This window comes from Prionailurus bengalensis, chromosome B1 (assembly GCF_016509475.1).
Source record: "Prionailurus bengalensis isolate Pbe53 chromosome B1, Fcat_Pben_1.1_paternal_pri, whole genome shotgun sequence".
NCBI lineage: Eukaryota > Metazoa > Chordata > Mammalia > Carnivora > Felidae > Prionailurus > Prionailurus bengalensis.
Window position 1 is genome coordinate 74,244,545 of NC_057344.1, and position 21,585 is coordinate 74,266,129.

General features: G+C 41.3%; 1 protein-coding gene across 2 annotated transcripts in view; it reads right to left on the bottom strand.

Annotated features, from left to right (window-relative positions):
- TMEM131L (transmembrane 131 like) overlaps positions 1-21,585 on the bottom strand; it is a 170,979-nt gene that overhangs the window by 81,296 nt on the left and 68,098 nt on the right. For both annotated transcript variants that reach the window (XM_043567149.1, XM_043567140.1), the window contains exons 4-7: positions 9,352-9,420; positions 4,207-4,330; positions 2,808-2,924; positions 1,355-1,465 (exon numbers count right to left, since the gene is read on the bottom strand). In XM_043567149.1, the coding sequence (XP_043423084.1) occupies positions 1,355-1,465; positions 2,808-2,924; positions 4,207-4,330; positions 9,352-9,420 (421 nt within the window). The remainder of the gene's footprint in view (positions 1-1,354; positions 1,466-2,807; positions 2,925-4,206; positions 4,331-9,351; positions 9,421-21,585) is intronic.

Consider the following 21,585-nt stretch of genomic DNA (forward strand, 5'->3'; position numbering starts at 1 on the left):
AAGTTCTAAGCAATATTCTTTATTCACTAATCAGAAAGAAAGGGTCAGTAAGGTGATACACTGGTTCAAGACTTTTCTTGGAGCGCCTGGGTGGCTCAGTGGGTTAAGCGTCTGACTTTGGCTCAGGTCACTATCTCATGGTTCATGAGTTTGAGCCCCACGTTGGGCTCTGTGCTGACAGCTCAGAGCCTAGAGCCGGCTTCCGATTCTGTGTCTCCCTCTCTCTCTGCCCTTCCCCTGCTCATGCTCTGTCTCTCTCTCTCTCTCTCTCTCTCTCTCTCTCTCTCTCTCAAAAAAACAAACATATATATATATATAAAAGGAATTTTCTCAATTTCAAAAGTTAGCCATAGTTATAAGGAAATAAGTCAAAGGGGAAAAGTGGTCAAACTTATACACTATAAATGAAATGCATATTAAAACAACGTTAAGGTATCATTACAGCTGACCCTTGAATACCATGGGTTGAACTGTGCAGGTCCACTGATATGCAAATTTCTTCAATAAATAGAGAACGGTACTGTAAATGTATTTCTCTTCCTTATGATTTTCTTAGTAACATTTTTCCTAGCTTACTTTATTATAAGAATACAGTATATAATACATACAACACAGAATACGTGTTAATCAACTATTTATGTTATCTGTAGGGCTTCTGGTTAACAGCAGGCTGCCAGCAGTCAAGTTTCTGGGGAGTCAAAAGTTATACACAGATTTTGAACTCCATTGAGGGTTGATACTCATAGCCTCTGCACTGCTCAAGGGTCATCTGGATATACACTCTAAAACATCAAAAACATTTCTTTCCACTGAGCCACACTCAAGAAAGGCTAGGACTAGGGAGAGGGGAAGATAGTAAGACATTCCTGAAAAAATATCATTACTAGTGACCATAGCAGTCTGTCTTCTTGAAAAGCAACCTGGCAATATTTAACAAGCTCTATAAAATGGTTCATGGTCTTGAACTACAGACACTCTCTTTACAAAATATATCCTGAGGAGACGGGTAATCCAAAAAGGAAATAAAAAAACTTATAAAACATGTACATGGACTAATGGTAGTAATAACGAAAAACTGGAAACACTTCAAGTGATCAAAAACAAGATAAAGCCAACTATGACAAAGCAACACTATGGACTATACAGCCTTTCAAAAGAAGAACATTGATTCCACTGACACAACATCAGGATTTTTTCAAAAAGCGGAAAATAGTAAAATCCCAATTCTAAAAGCTGGTGAGTTTAACATCTCTAGCAATCCTATATAAAAAGGGCTGTGAAAGACACATAACTTTAGAAGACTACAAAGTTTGGCGTTTGCTAGAATTCAAAATAAATCCACCATTAAAATTACCTGGGTTTGTGAAAGCTGAATGCTCTGAACCTGTGGGAGCAGAAAATAAGCATTTGGTAGCTGTTTTGCAGACCCTTCTGTAGAGATTCTTCGAGTGCCAATTCCAGAAACCTTCAGAAAAAAAAGAAGTTAATTACTCCTCTATTTGTTTTGAAACATATTTGCTGTAATGTTAAAATACCTTTCCAAAGGCAATCTGTATTCACCACCTTGACCTTTAACACGGTATTAATCCAGGGGCACCCAGGTGGCTCAGTTGGTTAAGCACCCGACTTCAGCACAGGTCATGATCTCACGGTTCGTGAGTTCAAGCCCTGCATTGGGCTCTGTGCTGACAGCTCAGAGCCTGACGCCTGCTTCAGACTCTGTGTCTCCCTCTCTCCACCCCTCCCCTGCTTGTGCGCGCGCTCTCTCTCAAAAATAAATAAATTAATGAATCAATTAATTAATTAATTAATTGTTTAAAGACTGTATTAATCCTTGGGGCGCCTGGGTGGCTCAGTCGGTTAAGTGTCCGACTTCGGCTCAGGTCATGATCTCACGGTCCGTGAGTTCAAGCCCCGCATCAGGCTCTGTGCTGACAGCTCAGAGCCTGGAGCCTGCTTCAGATTCTTTGTCTCCCTCTCTCTCTGACCCTCCCCCGTTCATGCTCTGTCTCAAAAATAAATAAACATTAAAAAATAAAATTTAAAGACTGTATTAATCCAGTTACTAAATTTATCTCCGTCTACAAAAGAAAGTAACAAAAGTTGCTACATTCAAGCTCAATGTTCCTCACTGTAGCAAAGCTTTTCAGATATAGACAATTTTTCCATTAGGGAAACAAGTGTTAAATGGAATCCAATAATAAATAATAATGAAAATGACAGATCTTGGCTTGATGCTATGTCGTATTAAATAAGTCACAGATACCACTTAAGATAAAGATTCCTAACTACTTTTGTGAACAACGACAAAAAGATTCTTCACTCTCCATCCCTGGTGCCTTGATATCAATAGTAAGCTCCCTGAGAACTGGCCCCCAAACATGCAATCCTTGTCCCCTGATCAGAAATATTCCCGAGCCTAGAAGGGACGAAGGCAAAATCAGTAGAGACTGCCTTTATAGCTCCTCCCTCTGGACTGCTCATGAGGTGAGGGCAGAGAGTTCTGAAAGTACACTCTATTTTATAACAGAAACAGAATACGGTAGACTTCTGTGTTTTGTTCCAATGTCCTTCAGAGATTCATGGTGAGAGTTACAGCTCTGTACTCTGAGCCGAAGACAGTCCCATGTGTGTGGCATGGGATGCAGAAGAAGGGTGAAAGCTGGTGAGTTTAACATCACTAACGATCTTATATTCTAATAACATAAGCCAGGTGGCAACATTTCCAAAAGTCTTTTACAAAGCATCCAAACCCCTTTGTTAAATCAACAACAAAATCATGGGACAAGAGGGAAAAACTTACTTACACGATAGGGAAGGACTCCATACGAGGAGGTATTAATAAATAAAGAACTTTCAATGCTTCCTTCTTCAGTAGGTAAGAAAATAATTCTGAAGGACGTTTTCCCCATTGCTGGAATTACCTGAAAGAAAGGTACCAAATTAGCCATTGGGAATGGCCCTCTTTAAAAGATGTCTTTCAGAGACTTTCTTTTTGACAATTTCTGTTAACAGATGTCTGCATATCTGTACCCTTGATTCAGAAGTATCATGAATCCTTAGGAATCCCCCAAATGGAACAAAATCCAACAATCTAAGAAGGTATCGAAGGACATACCACAGACTTACAGCAAGGCAGCTGCCGAGTGCTTTCACTTTGGACTGGGAACCCTGTGCCCTCACATCCTTCCTTTTCCCTCCTCTTCTGCACCCACGTGTGTTCAACGGCCTTTATTGAACACAGTTCTAACCTTACTTAAGTAGAAGGAGCCACCAATGTGCAAACCTGGCAATACCTAATAAAAATCGGAAGCTGCATTTATCTGGGCAATCATAAACAGAATAGTGGACTTCCTCTTACACCATTTCCTTGGTCTTGTATTTAAAAGAAAAAAAGTATACCAGGTAGACATCAGTACACTAAATAAACAAATAAATAAAACCCACCAGTGACTGGGATCTTCAAAGACCACTGAAATCTACACTACTAGAACACCAGGGTCTGGAGCTCTCTGTTACGGTGCGAATTAACTTTATAAGGAGCCATTCACTGCCTCCTACTCCTACACTTAGAAAGGAGTCCAATTCTAGTCAGTGTGCCAGGCAAAGAGACCATGACTATAAAACTTGTATTAATTACTAAATGCTTCAGCATTTGTAGTCATTTCAAGACACATAATACTATATTTCTTTTTTTTTTTTTTAATTTTTTTTTTCAACGTTTATTTTATTTTTTGGGGACAGAGAGAGACAGAGCATGAACGGGGGAGGGGCAGAGAGAGAGAGGGAGACACAGAATCGGAAACAGGCTCCAGGCTCTGAGCCATCACCCGACGCGGGGCTCGAACTCACGGACCGCGAGATCGTGACCTGGCTGAAGTCGGACGCTTAACCGACTGCGCCACCCAGGCGCCCCAATACTATATTTCTTTAACCATGAAAAAGTCCCATTAAATACACAAACATTATACTTTGTTTAGACTCTAAACTTTTTTTTCCATGTTTTTTTTCCATGTAGATACCAAGAGCCACCAAAATTATGAACAACTGAAAAAATAAATGCTAAAGCAAACACACAGAAGGGAAGAGTTTGGGTAGCAGAAAAGGGGGAGACAGGGAGCAGAAAGTAAAAACTTCAGGCCAAAGAAAGCAAGAAAATCTGGCAGCCTGCCACAGCATAGTTTCCAAGAGTACATCAACACTTACCCTGCAATGAACAGGAGGCACATGAAAATGTCTAGCAGCTGTAAACACTGAATTCACCACGACCTCACTATCCCTACTAGGGTTGTAAGCATAGAGAATCTTTGCTGCAGGGTGACCCAGGAACCTAGGAGGGGAACAAGGAGAAAAAAAAAACCAATGGATTATGTGGTTCTAAATATAGCTATCCATCCACCCATCCCTCCACCCACACACATTGTATATATACTTTAATCCCAGAAAGCTGTTGATGTTCGTTAAAGTTAAAAGCAACAATTATTAAATCCTGTTATTACTAAAACATTCAATCCACAAAAACTTTTTAAAGAATCCTTTCTTTTACAAGACACACTTAATGCCAACCAATGGTAACGCCTCACTGACTTTTGTGTTAGAAGAATTCAACACACATGGGCCATTAAATGCTTGCAAATACTCAGAGTAGGAAATAGGTACTCGCTCTGCCTCAAATGAAAATACGTTTAGGTAAGAAACTGTACTCAGAAAAGCCCAGTTTTTTTAGGGTTTCTTCTCTGAGTAATAAGTTTAAAGAGGCTTTCCAGGGGAATGGATTTCAACTCACAAAGGGACTTTATCAAGCCTTATGAAAGGAAAACTTAATTGTTGCTAAAGACCATTCTTCTGAGAAAAATGAAAACTCAGCAGCACTTTCTAGCACTTGCTCTTATCCATTCAAATCATGAGTCTTGTAGAAAACCCTGATGAAAGCTTTGGCTCCTCCCTCCACGAACGGGCACACACAAAAGTTTTACACACGGCTCGAAAACGCTTGTGCACTAAGGTAAGAATGTCTGCTTTCCAGCAAACACCCTGAGAAGGACGCCCATGTTAATTCTTTCTTTCCTCTGCTTTCTATCCACAAGACTAGCAAAGGAACTGCAAGGGAACAGAGAGCACTCTCTGGCCAACCTACCTGCCATGTTCCCTGGAATCATTTACCTCCGATTCCTACTGCCCAATACCAAATTCATTCCACTTAACTCACATTGTCAAAAACAGAGAGCCAGTGAAAGTTTCACTGAAGCCATTTCTCCAGTTTTAATGCCCTCAGTAGCAGAGACCCAAATATACTGCTCTCCTAAATATGGCCTAGAAATAAAACTATATTTTAAGCTCAGCAAAAATTCATCTACCTTACGCTTGCGTTTCTCTGATTTTATTCTGACTTCTCTGACACTAAGAATTGTGTGTTTTAAGGAAAATTAAGTGCGTGCTGTCTGTCTTACGTGTAACAGTGGGATTTCCAAACTATTATACGACCGCCATCAAATCTCTCACATTCTTCTTCCAGCTTTCCTCCTACTTTTTTTCAAGATTTTATTTTTAAGTAGTCTCTAAACCCAACATGGGGCTTGAACCCACGACCCCAAGATCAAGAGTCGCATGCTCTACAGACTGAGTCAGCCAAGCCAAGCGCCAACGCCCCCACTACTTTTAATCACAAGTCTTAACTGAAGGTTTAATACAGCCAATGTGTTATTTTCAAAAACGGGTTCTTTACACTCAGTGATAAATAAAATATACATCAGTGTGATCAAAACCTTGATATTTTTTTAGTGTTTGTAGCTAATACAACTAAAAATATTTTAGACTACCATGAGCACAAAAGGTCACCTCAGGGAGTCCTGCTTGGGGAGGATGGGGCTCACATTTGTCTTTTCCTTCCATTAAATTAAAAAATAAAGACTTCCATGGTTTTAGGTTTTAGGTAAATAATACGATTCAATCAGCAAAGCTATTAATACTTGTCCTCAAAGCTTTATCTCCCATTCATATCACTGGAATATAAGATTTTTAGTTCAAAAAAATACAAATGTTTCCCAGACGAAAACACATTAAAAAATTGTACTGCAAAACTGCAACTCTAGGGAGCCCAGTGACTGTGTTCCCCCAGAAACCTCACCAGACCTGACCCAGACCTGGTTACCATTGGGCTATTTTTATACTATGTTTTTTAATTCTATTTTTAAAAGCGTTATGAGGATAAGAATTTCCTTCACTAGTGACAACTGGAAGGTACTCTTTAATTTAATACTACAAAAGAATGATTAAAATCTTTTAGGAATGATTAGTACTTTTAATCTCAGGACCAGTGGGATATTAACCCTTAACAACAAATCCTACAAAGTGGATTGTAGGCAGAAGGCAGCTGCCAGGAGGCAGCTGGATAACACTCCCCTGGTTCTGCATCCCAGAGGAAAACCAAAGCTATGAAAAAGGGATGGGGTTTGCCTAAGGTCAACTTCAAAATAAACAATAGCAAAAGCTGAACAAGGGCAGTGAAGAAATCAGAAGGAGAACACTTGGGTTTGAATCTAATGCCTATAAATTAGACCATTTGTTAAAAGTAAGGTAAAACTTGACTAATTTTAGAAGTGTTCTAATTGACTACGTTTGTTATTGAGACTTTTTTAAAACTTCAGCAAAAATAATTTATTCCCTTAATCATTTCCTAGATCTCGCTTATTAAAAAAAATAGCATGGTATGTGCTGACTTAGAAATGAGAAGACAATTCTAAGATTTATTCTGTTACTTCTAGCAAAATGCCCTTGGGCAAAATACATTACTTCTTAGCAAGAAATACATAAGCATCTGTAGTCCATGCTCAAATATAGAGATATTTGAAAATCTCACACAGACACACACGCACGCGCCTCTCTGTATGTGTGTGTGTCACTCTCTCAGATTATACCTACCTCCACTAGTCCACTATCCTTCTAGGATTGATATAAAACTCAACTGACAAGAGACATGATTGTACTTTGAGAACTTTATATAAAGTACTACATACACAAAACTGTATCATCCAAAGATGATTCAAGTCTAAAATGTAGTAACCTTTTTGGGGGTGCCTGGGTGGCTCATTTGATTAAGTATCTGACTCTTGGTTTCAGCTCAGGTCATGATCTTGCAGTTCGTGAGTTCGAGCCACACATCGGGCTCTGCGCTGACAGCAGAACCTGCTTGGGATTCTCTCTCTCCCCCTTTCTCTCTGCCCCTCCCCCGCTCGCTCTGTCTCTCTCAAAGTAAACTCAAAAAAAATTTTTTTTAATGTATAAAGATTTTAAACATTTGTTTTTCAACCTGCTTCCAGTTATGGGGACCAGAAACTGATGCATATAGCTAATTAACATATGTTGCTAATACATCTATACATTCATGTGCATTGATCACAGGATTTGTATCTTACCAAAGAGTAAACATATTATAGATAGCCAACATACTATGAACTGGAGTTGTTATCCTGATCTAATTGTACTTACTATATCCATCTTATTACATCTACCAATCTGTAATATATATATTTTTAAAAGTAGGTCCTGGGGGCGCCTGGGTGGCGCAGTCGGTTAAGCGTCCGACTTCAGCCAGGTCACGATCTCGCGGTCCTGGAGTTCGAGCCCCGTGTCGGGCTCTGGGCTGACAGCTCGGAGCCTGGAGCCTGTTTCCGATTCTGTGTCTCCCTCTCTCTCTGCCCCTCCCCCGTTCATGCTCTGTCTCTCTCTGTCCCAAAAATAAATAAACGTTGAAAAAATAAAAAAATAAAAATAAAAAAAGTAGGTCCTGCACTAAAATTTCTTTTTACGATAAAGACTGTTCACAAAAGCGATCTCTCAGAATTTGCAACCAATGAGGTTTTATTATAAATTCAGCTTTGAACGTTTCTTTACCTAACAGTAAAGGTGTAAAAAACTCAAAACACCAAAAAGCAGACACCTCGAATCTTGTAAAATCAGCAAGCTCCCCTCACACTTTTCTCTCTTCTTCCTTTACAGAATCTCCTTTAAAAGCTCAACAAGAAACTTTTATTTTTAAAGTTCATTCTTCCTTCACCTTAGGGCTAATCTTTTGATGATCAGAAGGAAAGGGAAAGAAGGAAATCCAGATGAATAAAGGAGGGCACACCAGGAGACCACCACTAACTCACCCCAGATGCTCTCCTATCACCACGCCTATTTCATTCACATAACTTCTCTTGTAACTCAAATAAGCTCTTCGTAAAACTGAACTGATGTTCCAGGCTGCTGAAATAAGCAGAGCTTTGACACCTAAAACACTCTTTTACTTCCATACCTGAAACTCCACTCACGTGAAATTGCATCTATTCAGTTCTGCAATATTCTGCATCCGGGGAGTTTAACATTTTAAGTTTCAAACTTCAAACGCTTGTTAAGTGTCACAGCCAACAAGAGTCCTTAAGTCCCTTCTGCACAGTGTCACCATGCTCTTTATTTCTCCAAGTTCCCAGATTAGCCCCACAACCAACACTCAGATCACATTCCCTTCATCTTAACGGTTCTTAACACAATGCACTCAGCTTATGTGTGCTCTTCTCCACTTAACGTCTTTCCAAAGTCTTAACTGTGGTAACTAATGTTTGTACATGCAATTGTAAATCCCACAGCATCACAAGCAGTAAAAATAAGCAGATGAATCTAATTAAAAGAATCTAGGGGCGCCTGGGTGGCTCAGTGGGTTAAGCGTCCAACTTCAGCTCAGGTCATGATCTCATGGTTTTTGAGTTTGAGCCCCTCATCGGGCTCTGTGATGACAGTATGGAGCCTGTTTGGGATTCTCTCTCTCTCTCCCTCTTTCTCATTCTCTCTCTCTCCCTCTTTCTCTCTGCTCCTTCCCATTTGCGCTTGTGCAATGCTTGTGCGCTTGTGCATGCGCTTGTGCATGCTCTCTCTCTCTTTCAAATAAAAAAAAGAAAAAAAAGAACTCAGAAACCATCAATATTTAGTGTTTTCATTATACAATAACCTGATTTGCTATAGAAAAACCAGGAGTTAATACTGACTTCTTATCAAATTCTAATCACTATAAAATATTATAAGGTATCTTTATTAATAACTGAAGAAGTAGCTAAAACAATCTTATACTCTCCTTTTCACAAAAATATTCCTTTTAACAAGCCCCAGAATCAACATCCCTTATATTATTAATATACTTAAAATGTATTCAACTTTTTATATATATTAATATATTTTAAGTATATATATATACATATATATACATACATATATATATATACATACATATATATACATACATATATATATAATATCCTGAAAGCAAACAATGCAAATAATGCAAGTTATTAAAAATTACAAAGAAAAGATACTTACTGAATTCCAAAATCTAGAACTGATGGCTGAAAATGTAAGCCCTTTCCACTAAATAGTTTGTCTGAGAAGCTAAAAAAGAAAAGACAAGACAGATTATTTTTTGTTGCAATTTTGAAACTTGAATGCTGAGTTAAGAGTATACGCTTAGGCCAAGGGCTCTCACAAGATATAATTTTACTCCCCTATTGATGAGTCTGAACTAGATCTTAAATGTAAAAACTGAATTATTAGAAGTCTAATACAATTCTATACTTGCAAAAATTTAAGATACTTTTAGATTATGGTTAGTATAACATATCAAAAGTACAGATTCTATAAGCATTCGACAAAAATGAGGAAGCAGTTAATTTTTAATATACATTTCATTTAGGTTTCATTTATGGATGAATTCAGATAATACGACTATTTTCATAAACTCCAAATCAAGACATACATGTAAGATGACTGGGGATGAGGGGTTGGAGAGGGAAGGAGATTTGGCCTCTAAAGTTGTAACAGGGAAAGGATGGGAGCAGAGCCAGGGATGCCCCTGAAGGCTGAAACCATCCCCAAATCCATATTTTTAAGAACAATCATCACATAAAACCTCACATGGCAGGTCACATCTTCAACAGCTGTTAACCAGTTATGATGATTTTTCTTTAGAATCAAGACACATACCAAATTAACATACCAAAAAACAGAGTAAAATAAAAATATATGTATAACATAATAACATAAATATATATATATATATATATATATATATATATATACATAAACCTACTTAAAGAGAAAATACAAAATATGTGTGTATGTACTTGTATTATGTGTGATATATTATATACACCAAAAAACTATCAATGCTTGTGACATTTTAAAAGCCATGCAATCCAAAACTATTGAACTGGAGAAGCCCCTAAATGCAACAAGTGTAGCTATTTTCAAAGACTCCAGAAAGCTTTCTAAAATACAATCTTTCCATCGCCTCCTCCCACCAACTAGCACTGCACCAAACATGGTCCCAAGATTGGCCCAGGAGTGGACATCTGAATTTCAGAGCTGCTGGCCAAAAGAAGCTTTGTGACCTTCAGCAAGCCCATCTCCCATTTTTCTTGAAGGTGCAAACAATACAGAAACCAGAAAACCCCTTCCAAAATCCTCATGTCATAGGAAGGATCCTGGCTGCAATCTTTCCTTCCTCCCTCCACTTTTCTGTCCCTATCTAAATCAAAGTGACATCTCAGTCTCCACCTGCCCAATTCCCACCTTTCTACTTGCGTTGAGCTTGAACAGATAAGAGGTATGTTGTTTACTGGCCTCCTAGGACAGGACTAACTCCATGACGATGTACAAAAAGGCCACTAACACACCCAGTTGCCTCCAGAAACGTTTTCAAGAGCCCCAGGAGGTGATGGATGCAAAGAAGTGCCAACATCACATGTACCACAGCCACCCCGCTCCAGATCGAGCTGGCCAGGTTTTAGCATTCCAGAAGAAAAGGAAAACAGGCAACTTCACATGCCAAAAATTATCTTAGAAAAGTCAGGGTACTGTATAAGTAATAAGTAAAACAATTAATGATAGTCTCTTCCTGAGTACCAAAAGTGGATTTATCATCAGATTTCACACCCAACTTCTGCACGAAGACAAGGTTTTAAGGATTTAAGTAGCTCACTTGAGATCACATAGCTATTAAGAGTCAGAGCCAGAATTCCCATGCAGATCTGTCGAGGCCAGAAATATGAAGCTGGTATGGAGTCGGGGCCTATCCAAGTTCACCAGACCTACCCAAGGAACCAAGGCACTCTAGCGGTTGAGTGAGGGTTTGAGCTTTAGCGTGCAGACAAACTTGGGATGCCAGGCCCAAAGCCACTACTCTCCAGTCCTGAATGGGTCAATCACTCAACTTCTCAAAAGTCTTAGCCTTACTATCTTAAAATGAAGATGACAACAGTATCTACCATATAGTTATCCTGAGGTTAAAATGAGATAATAATGCCTTTGCTTCGTGCCTGGCACATAGTTAAGTGCAATAAATATTAGATCATGTTACTAAGAGGAAGACTGTCATCTAACAAGAAAAGTAATGAGAACAGATGGAGAAGCCAATTAAGCCTGAGTCAGAGCTGACCTGGGGATTTAAAAGTCCCAAATGGGGAGCAGTAATTATCTCTGAATAGAACAGATGAAATATAAACCTGCACCATCTCATATCATAACAGAGATTTTTAAATCCCACAATCAGGAAGTTTTACACACCCAACAAAAATCAGATATGAAAGGTCCAACCTACAGCAATAAAACTAGAAACAGACAGACTGTCTCTAACTTCGAAGAAAACTCTATTTCAATGTCATAATGGAGAAGTAAAACCATGTCAATATTTCTTCCTAAAAGTCACAGAACAGATTCATTTTTCTCTTTGGTCAGTTTCAGCTCACTCGACTTTACAATTTGGAAAGGAGAGCAAGTTACAAGGGGATTTAACATCACTGTCTAAGGTTAAAAAGTTAGTACTCGTAGGTAAAACCATTTTAGATGTAGACACTGCCCTGGAGAGTATTCACACACATGCACATGTCCTCAAGTATTTGTTAAAGACTTTAGGGGGAGGGGGCCTGGGTGGCTCAGTCAGTTAAGCATCAAGACTCTTATTTCAGCTCAGGTCCTGATGTCAGGGTTGTGGGATCAAGCCCTGCATCGGGCTGAGTGTGGCACCTGCATGGGATTCTCTCTTCCTCTCTGTCCCTCCCCTCCACCTCAAAAATAAATAAATACATACATACATACATACATACATACATACATACATACATACATACATAAGGCACAAGTTTTTAAAAAAACTTTAGGGGGGAAAAGCAGCAAACTGCCAAAAATTAGTCAACTACCAACACGTATTCTCAAATATCAGTGGTAGCTAAGAAATTATACTGTGTTTAAAGACGCCAAGGTTTTCACTTCCAAATCCATGACATCAAAGTAACTTAAGCCTTAAGAGCTACAGCAATAAAAGACAAAATTCCTTCCCTTTGCTCCTTTCATTCAAAGTCAGCATTAACCTTTCCGCATGTGTGCTCTTAATACTGCTGATGCTTCTTTTACATCACAATTCACCTGGCCTCTTTCCCTCTTAGAAATTCGCTTTGTCTGGCATAAAATAAACTCAGACATCTTGTAAAAACAAATTAGAAAATTATGCCACATATTTCTAATGTGTACCCTCCCCCCCCCCACCCCAGGAAGGTAATTATAAGGAAAAGCCCTTTACTAGAAGAGAAAGATAAAAGAGGAACCATTTTTCTTCTATTACAGGAGGGAGGCATAGGAGGAGAACTAGAGGTGACAGTAATCTGAGATGCGGGGGCTCTTGTTTATATGGACCCCACCCCACACACTCTCTTAGCCCTTCTAAACACACCCCCCCGGCCGCAAAGAGCTGAATCTTTCCTCAGCAGCAGGACATGTGGATGAGGAATCTACACATTATTTGGAAAGAATATCATCACCTAAGATTACCTGACTTTTTTTCTTTTATCATCTTCTCTTTTTTGGAAACTTCAGCTAACTTTTTTCTTTGTATATAAAACAAAGAAACAGTTTTTTTGTTGTTGTTTTTTTTTTTTTTAAAGTGGCTGGTATAAGAGAAAAGAAAATTTCTCTGGAAATTAGAAGAGCTTGGTTCAGGTCCCAGATATGATATGAGCTCCCATGTGACACCAGGCTTCTGTTTTCTCTTCGACAAACTGAAGGAGCTGGACCAGACTGCATGGCTCCGGGATCCTTAGAAGGGCATTCACATGCCCCGACTCCTTCTTCCTAGGAAAATTATATCTATTTGCTGATATCAGACACACCCATTAAAAAATTTCAGTCCAGTGACTTCAGTAGGGAATGAATTAACTATAACCAACTGTTTAAGCCATTCAGAAATGTTATCTAACCAAATACATCATTCCAAACACAATGCTCCAGCTCCCTGGAGGGAGCAACAGGACCCAAGGACTGTGGACCAGGCTTCAACGGCTCATGGCAATTCAGTAAGGACTAGCTGCACCGGGGCAGGTGACCAGCTCTAGGAAGACCCTCCCCTCAAGGTTACAATCCAGGAAGCCAGACAAGGCTCAGATGCCAACAAACGAAACTCATAGATCAAGAAAGTTCAAAGTGAGGGACAGAAAGCTCTGAAAAAGTCAGGAAAGGCTTAGGGTGGGGGGTGGGAGGGGGCAGAGGCCTCAAGGAACAGTCACCACAAATGGAAACTGAAGGGAGGCCACTCGCAAAATGAACAGCAGCAGGGAAGACACAAAGGCTAAGGAAAGCACAGGCCGCATCTGGAAAACACCATTCAGGCAAGGAAGACACACTAGGAAGTTGGGGCGGAGTCTCTGACTGGTGAAGCATATGGCAAGGGAGGTGAGCCTGAACAGTGAGGACAGAAGGGAGCAGACAGGAGGGCAGCCAGCAATACAGTCTTACTGGAGGACAAGGACATTGGGATGGTGCACGAGCCAGACACTCACCACAACACGCTATGAAAACAAGATTCATGCACCGTGGCTCTGCGCTGGGTCTTACCCCTAAAGGAGCCTAAAGGCTTAACCAATCTCTGGAGGACACTGCAAAGTTCCAGAACAGGGCCTGAAGAGGCTGGTATAGTCCTTTCTGAACAGGTAAAAAATAACTTCACCTTCCAGCAAGGATTTGAGAAACAATGGCGGCCACCTACAGAGAAGATGGAACTGTCTGGTTTTCCACATTCCTAAATGCACTGATTTCCATTTGCCTCTCAAAGCCCCAACATCTCCAGCTGGCTGTCTTTTACATGCAAACTCTTCTAATACCTCCAGAGCATGGCCATGACCAGGCTTTAGCCACTGGATGAGTACAAGGACAAGAGGACTGGCTTCCCACACAGTCCACAGACCCTCTTCTGCCTCAAGGAAGGTAACAAAGGAGACCATAGCAAAATAATACCATAGTCTAGACTCTGAAGTATTCAAGGAAAGACATGTTACGCTAATGAGCTACTTACTGGGCTGCTCTCCTTAGAGTCAGGAGAATGTGAGTGCACACCAGAGCTCAGTGCTGGGACTGCTGTAAAAGACCCACAGAGTCCACAAAGGTAGAGATTTGTGCACTGTTAATCCCCTTGGACTCTGAGAAAACACACACACACACACACACACACACACACACACACACAAACAGGTATTTTCAGGACTCAGCTGCTATTCCCAGGCACCTGGGGGGGGGGGGGGTGCGGGGGCGGTGGGATTTAGTACTTCCCGTCATACGGCAAAACTGGGATCGAGTCCTACGCAGATACAAGAAGCCCCAGCCTAAGGCAGCCCTTCCTGAAGCCTGCCCACAGTTAGACCGGCCACTCCAGAGCAAGGCCTGCACGGTTAGCATGGGCACTGCTCTAACCACTCCAGTGATCCAAGGGAACCCAGCCGCAGGCCTTTGGTGAAATGGCCCGAACCATGTGATTTATGAAGTAAGTTCTATAACTACATGGGTTATGAAATTCTACATCATAATCTTAGTACCACAAGTTGCTTTTGGCTCTTCCTTTTAACTTAAAAAATATTTCTAAGAGTTTACCGTGGCAGATATGATAGACATAAGCACATCTACTGAAGTTAGAACTGTCATTCTTCCTGGCAAAGTAACTACTGACAGATAATCACTTAAGGATGGAGGCAGAAACCAGTATTTTTCCCTAATGAATCCCCAACGAGTGGGGGGAGGGGGTATCATTTGGCCGAAGAGAAAAGTCCTTGGAGCAATCCTAGCAGTGGTCAAAGGCACCCTCACTGATAAGGGGATATTTGGCGCTTTAAACCAGCCCTACATGTTGATGGCCAGGCCTTCCCAAGGCCAGGACAAAAGTCCTACACACCAATCCGTCCCTCGAGTTGCAAAGACGTTCTCCCAGCTCATACCACCCAGGGATGAGGTGTTCCTTCTCTCAAAGATTAATGCCCGAAAGCCCCTTTCTGGATGGAACCTGGGCTGGTTTCAGGCCCTCACCCACCCTGCCCTCTCCAGGATTCTCAGCATCCCCTCCTGCTCTTTCTCCTCCATTTATATATAGGAGATACTCATACTCCGGTCACTCCGACCTGATTCAAGTCCCCTCCTTCCCTTCAGCTGTGGGTCAAAGTAGCAACGACAGCAAGTACACTTACTGAACACTTACCAGATGTGCATACCAGATGCCGTGCCCAGCACTTTGCTGTCCTGTGTAATCCAAGGAACCCTGTGTGGGTACTATTAGTATCCCACGTCCACACCCAAAGAAACAGACACTTTGAGGGTTTCCACAACCAGACAAAGCCCACTCCACTGCTGGTGGCTGAACAGGAATGAGCCCCTGGCTACACCGCCTCCCGTCCACGTCTCTGGGGTCCTGCTCCCTCACTCTACCGCAAATGCTCTTGCTGAGGTCATCAGTGAGAACAAGCTGGGAAGGCAAGTGCTGAGGCTACTCAATCTCCCCACTGGCTACTATCCTGAAGTGCCCCTCCTTGGTTTCTAGGAAATCTTGCCCAGTTTTCCTCCGCCCTCCATGCTGTTGCTCTCATCTCCCTGTCAGGCCCTTCTCCCCCACATTACTGTCTCCTCAGCCCTCCCTAAAGTCTCACTTTGGCCAAGCACACCTATCCCCTAGTTTTAGCTATCACCAACAGGATGACACTTCCTCTAGGGACATCTGTCACTTCTTTCTCCAGCATCCATGTTTCCTTACTTCAACCACAGACTTCCCACTGTCACCTCTCCTGGATTCCAAAAGGGCCAATTACTAGTTCTTCTAGACCTGCCTATAGCTAGAATGCTGGCATATGACCCAGACTTGGCCAGTTTCACCTGCCTGAAGCGGGCAGGGCATCAGGAGATGATGCCACAAGGAAGGGAAGGAAAGAAAATGGAGAATCATCCTGGGGGTAACCACGGCAGCCAGGCAGCAGGGTTAAGTGTCAGGGACAGTAGTGTCCTCGGCATCTGCTTCCATGGCACAGTTCTAGCTGTGGTTCTATTTGCTATGTCCCCTCTTCCATTCTTTGTTTTTCTCAGCCTGGTTCTTAAGTCTTCCTAGAGATTCTGAGAGCTGCCCAACATCTTTTCAATAAATTCCTTTTTTTTTTTTCCCTGCTTAAATCAGCCAGAGCTGGTTTCTGTGGTCTGACTGATTCATTTCTCAAGACTGTGTATCTGTGGCCTGGACCCCTCTGCTGAGCTCCTGACTCGGGTTTCCAAATGTACCAGACACCATCCCACAGATGGCCCACAGGCACATCCAAGTGGAATCCATGGTGGAGTTCAACGTCTTGCTCAGACTCCCCAATGGATCACAGCACTGCACAGTAGTCCCTTATCCACAGCTTCGCTTTCCGTAGTCTCAGTTACCCACCATCGACCACGGTCCAGAAGCAGATAATCCTTCTTCTGATACACAGTCAGAAGGTCACTACTAGCCTCATGCTACGTCATTTCACTTCATCTCATTAGGGTAGGTATTTTATCATCTCACATCATCGCAAGAAGGGTGAGAGCAGTACAGTAAGGTATTCTGAGAGAGATCACATTCATACAACTTTTATTATAGTATACAGTTATAATTGTTCTATTTTATTATTGTTGTTGTTAATCTGCCTTTGTGCCTAGTTTATAAATTAAACTTTTTCAGAGGTATGTATGATTGGGGGAGGGGGGAACAGCACAGTTGACCTTTGAACAACACAGGTTTGAACTGTGCAGGCCCACTTACACGCAGACTTTTTTTCAATAAATATGGTACAGTACTGTAAATGAACTTTCTCTTGCTTATTATTTTCTTAACATTTTTTTCCCCTAGCTTACTTTACTGTAAGAATACAGTATATAACACATACAACATACAACATGTGTTAACAGATGGTTTATGCTATCAGTAAGGCTTCCGGTCAACAATAGGCTCTTTGTAGTTCAATTTCTGGGGAGTCAAAAGTTATATGTGGACTTTCTGCACACGGAGTAAGTGCCCCTAGCCCCATGTTGTTTGAGGGTCAACTGTATAGACAGAGCTTCAGTGCTACCCACAGTTTCAGGCATCCACTGGGGCTCTTAGAATTTATCCTCAGAGGATACAGGGTCTACTGTATTCTCCTCTTCGTGAGTGGCGGCCCACCTGCCCAACCAGGAGACTTGTTGAGATTCTGACTCCTGTACTTTTCTTAACTCCACATGCAATGGATGCTGAGGACTCTGCTGGGACGTGGCACATTGACACCACTCAAATCTGTCCCCTCCTTATAGTGACACTAACAGGACCTTATATTCAAAAGGCATTTGCGATATTCTGATTTGTCAGTATTTATTCCTCATATATATTTGGTCTTTGACCACAGTTCCTGGCTGACAGGTCCCAAAACCGTTGGCATTTCCCAAGTGTTAAGGGGGACAAAGGTGTCTTTTGTCATGTTAATGGACTGTGGAACCCAACCACAGTGGGGGTGCTGGTTGCAGGGGAACCAACCTTGTGATTAGATACTTGGAATTTTCGGCCACCCCCCACCCCCAAACTCCTCAGGGAGGGGAGAAAGGCGGGGCTGGAGGTTGATTCAGCCAATGGCCAATGACTTAGTCTATCCTTACTGTGTAATGAAGCCTCCACAAAAACCCAAAGGACTGGGTTCCTAGGGCTTCCAGGTTGGTAAATATGTAGAGAGATGCAGAAATAGTGGTGCGTCTGGAGTAGGCATGGAAGTTCAGTGCCCTTTCCCCAGACTCTGCCTTATGTATCTCTTCATCTGGTTCTGGATTCTTATCCTGTACCATATCATTCAATAAACTGGTGAACATAAGTGTTTCCTTGAGTTCTGATAACTGCCCTAGCAAATTAATCAAACCTAAGGAGAAGGTCACTGGAAATACCCACCTGTAGCTGTCAGAGCACAGACTGGTGTCTGACATGGGGATCCAGTGGGAAGGGCGGTCTTCTAGGGCTGACCCTTTAACCTGTGCAATCTCTGAGTAGGTAGTGTTAGAAGTGAGCTGAATTTTTGGACACCTTACTGGTGTCCTAGAGTTGCTTGGTGTTGTACGTGGGGACCCCCATACACACTGGCATTGGGTCTGGGAACCCAAAAAGAGCACTACCTTTGCATTTCAAAGAATTTTAAAATATATTATATTTACATATTTAATCATACCACAGTTCCTATGCCATCAAGAACTCCTTTAGTTAAGTGGTTGAATTTGCAAGAACTTGTAAAAGAAAAGGAGAAATAAATACATAAATGAAAAGAAAAAGGCTGGTAATTAAGTCCACGTTTCCTAACTCCTGTTCCAACTTAACGCCTTTATGCAGTGTATGACTTCTCATCTATGTTTTAAAGATTTAACATACTAGGGTGCCCGGTAGCTCAATCGGTTAAGCTTCCAATTCTTGATCTCTGCTCAGGTCACAGTCTCAAAGTTCGTGGGTTTGAGCCCTGCATTGGGCTCTGTGCTGACAGTGAGGAGCCTACTCAGGATTCTCATCCTCTCTCTCTCTCTCTCTCTCTCTCTCTCTCTCTCTTCCCGCCCCTCCTCTCTCTCAAAATAAATAATAAACATTTAAAAAAATAAAGATTTAACATATTTTCCTAGATTCTACTACATGTTAAGATAATTAAATGTGATTTTTCAGTCTGCAGAATACAAAAGGTATTTTGTACTACCTTTCAGCTCTAGGACAAGTTAGGACGAAAAAGTAATTCAGTAGTAGATATCTCCAAGTAGTAATAGAGCTGGCCAGATGCTACATATCAGAAGTGGAAGCAAAGGCAGAAATTTACATGAACAATAAGGGAACCACCAGGCAGACTAGGGATGAAGGACTTTTCCTTCTCAATCACAGGGAGACAATGCAAGTTCATTCGATACTGTGGCTATTTTTAGAAAACTCTGAGCTCTCAAAGTGTCCATACAACTTTAGATATTAGTTCTCTGGACATGAACTAGCTATTATTTAAAGTTCGTCTATAACCTTTTAAGCAACTGGACAGCTACACTTATTCACATTATAAAAGCAGCAATGCTGTATCTCTGACCATTAACTTCTTCCGTCTCCCTGCATTAAGATATTACAACAGCCAAGGCAGTATGACCCAGGCCTCCAAAGATGAATAAGAGGCTGCCTAACTTTCATGTGCCTACAGTGCTGCATATAGTACGAGGTGGAGTAGAGTCCGTAAGAGGGAAAAAACAGTGTGAAGCAGGTTAGGAAAAGTGTTCTGGATGAGGTGGCATGGAGTAGGGCTTGTAAGGCTGGATATGCCACCTTCAGGTAAAAGTGGAGGAGGGATTCCAGACAAGGGGAGAAACGCAAATGATGACACACAGACTACAGAAAGGCACGTAAGGTAAAAACCGACATATAAAAGGTAACTTCTTGGAGTTTCTTGGTTGAAACTCTAAATGAAAGAATAACCCTATGTAACTTCAAATCCCAGGACAACATTTTAATTCAAACACTATGACTGATTTTGTTTTTTATTTATTTTTTTTTTAACGTTTATTTATTTTTGAGACAGAGAGAGACAGAGCAGGGCAGGGACAGAGAGAGAGAGGGAGACACAGAATCCCAAGCAGGCTCCAGGCTCTGGGCTGTGAGCACAGAGTCCAAAGCGGGGCTCAAACTCATGAACCATGAGATCATGACCTGAGCCGAAGTCAGACACTCAACTGACTGAGCCACCCAGGCACCCCTGAGTTTTTTTTTTTTTTTTTTTTTTTAATTTCGATGTCAACAATATATCAAAATAATCTTCAGGCAATTACAAAGACTTAGCAATACTGTTGGAAAAATCTAATGAAAAATGTCTACACTGTTCCTTGAACAGTCAGCCTCGCAGCTTTCTTGGCCAGAGCGAGTGAAGGGCCTGCAGCGTCAGCTACTGGGAAGGGCGCAGCAATTGTCAGTTTTGCACAATAGTAACTTGTGTGTCCAGGCATTCCTGTTTCTCAGAATACCTGGGCCATGTGTCATTGTTCAACAAGGTCAAGTCTTCTTAGAAAGAAGAAAGAAAGAAAGAAAGAAAGAAAGAAAGAAAGAAAGAAAGAAAGAAAGAAAGAAAGAAAGAAAGAAAGAAAAGAAAAAAGAAAGAAAGAAGAAAGAAAAGAGAAAGAAAGAAGAAAGAAGAAAGAAAGAAAAAAGAAAGAAAGAAAGAAGGAAGGAAGGAAGGAAGGAAGGAAAGAAAGAAAGAAAGAAAGAAAGAAAGAAAGAAAGAAAGAAAAGAAAGAAAGACAAGAAAGAAAATTAAAGAAAAGGAAAGGGAAAAAAAAAAAAGAACACTCCCTCTGAATATTTCTTTCATGTAGAAGCAGCTCTTTTAAGTGGACTGTCCAGCTGTCCACTAAACACACTAGCATACACCACACACTTGCCCACAGAGCATAACTTCCTACTGCCAAGCTCACTTCTTGTAAGATATAATCCCACACTCACAATGGCTTAAAAGCTGATTTTTCTCATGTAAAACCCAAGTCATACTGACAACAGAGAAACTAGACTAGAATGTTCCCAGAAAGACAATTACTCCTTAATATAAATCAGAGGGGCCGGGTTATTTTTTCCCCCCCTAAGGATAGGGAGCTTGGGGGTGGTAACTTTAAAATGTGTTATGTCAAAAACCATCTTCCCTTGAGAAATAATGGTAAAGGTTTCATGGTTTCTTTCCCAGGGAAATCCCCATGTGACAGGGATTGTTCTCCTGCTCTTAACATCCCTTCTCTCCCTCTTTCATAGAATTTTTTGCCAGGCACATTTCCAGGGCTCCCTTGCAGCTGGGGGTGGCTATGGGACCAAGTGGCAAACAGGAGGTAAGCACCGTGCAGCAGCTTCCAGGAACCCTCTGGCCCTCCTTCCTCCCATCTGCTGCCATGAACACAAAAGTCCAACTTGCATCCTGAATACCAGACCCAGTACCTCAGGGAAGGCAATGTGGTGATCTGCGGGGAGCGGGGCTCCCTAAAGACTTTCTGGAGGCAGGGGCTGCGTTATGTCCAGACTCTCACAGGAAAGGGAACACGTGATCTTGTTTTAAACCAGTGATATTGTAACCATTATAAACCATTTTAAACCATCGTAACTGTTACCTGAAAACTTAATTCTAACTGAAACAGCTTCTCACCCTTTTTTTTTTTTTTTTTACATTTTTTAATGTTTATTTATTTTTGAGAGAGGGGGAGAGAGAGAGAGAGAGAGCATGAGTGGGAGGGGCA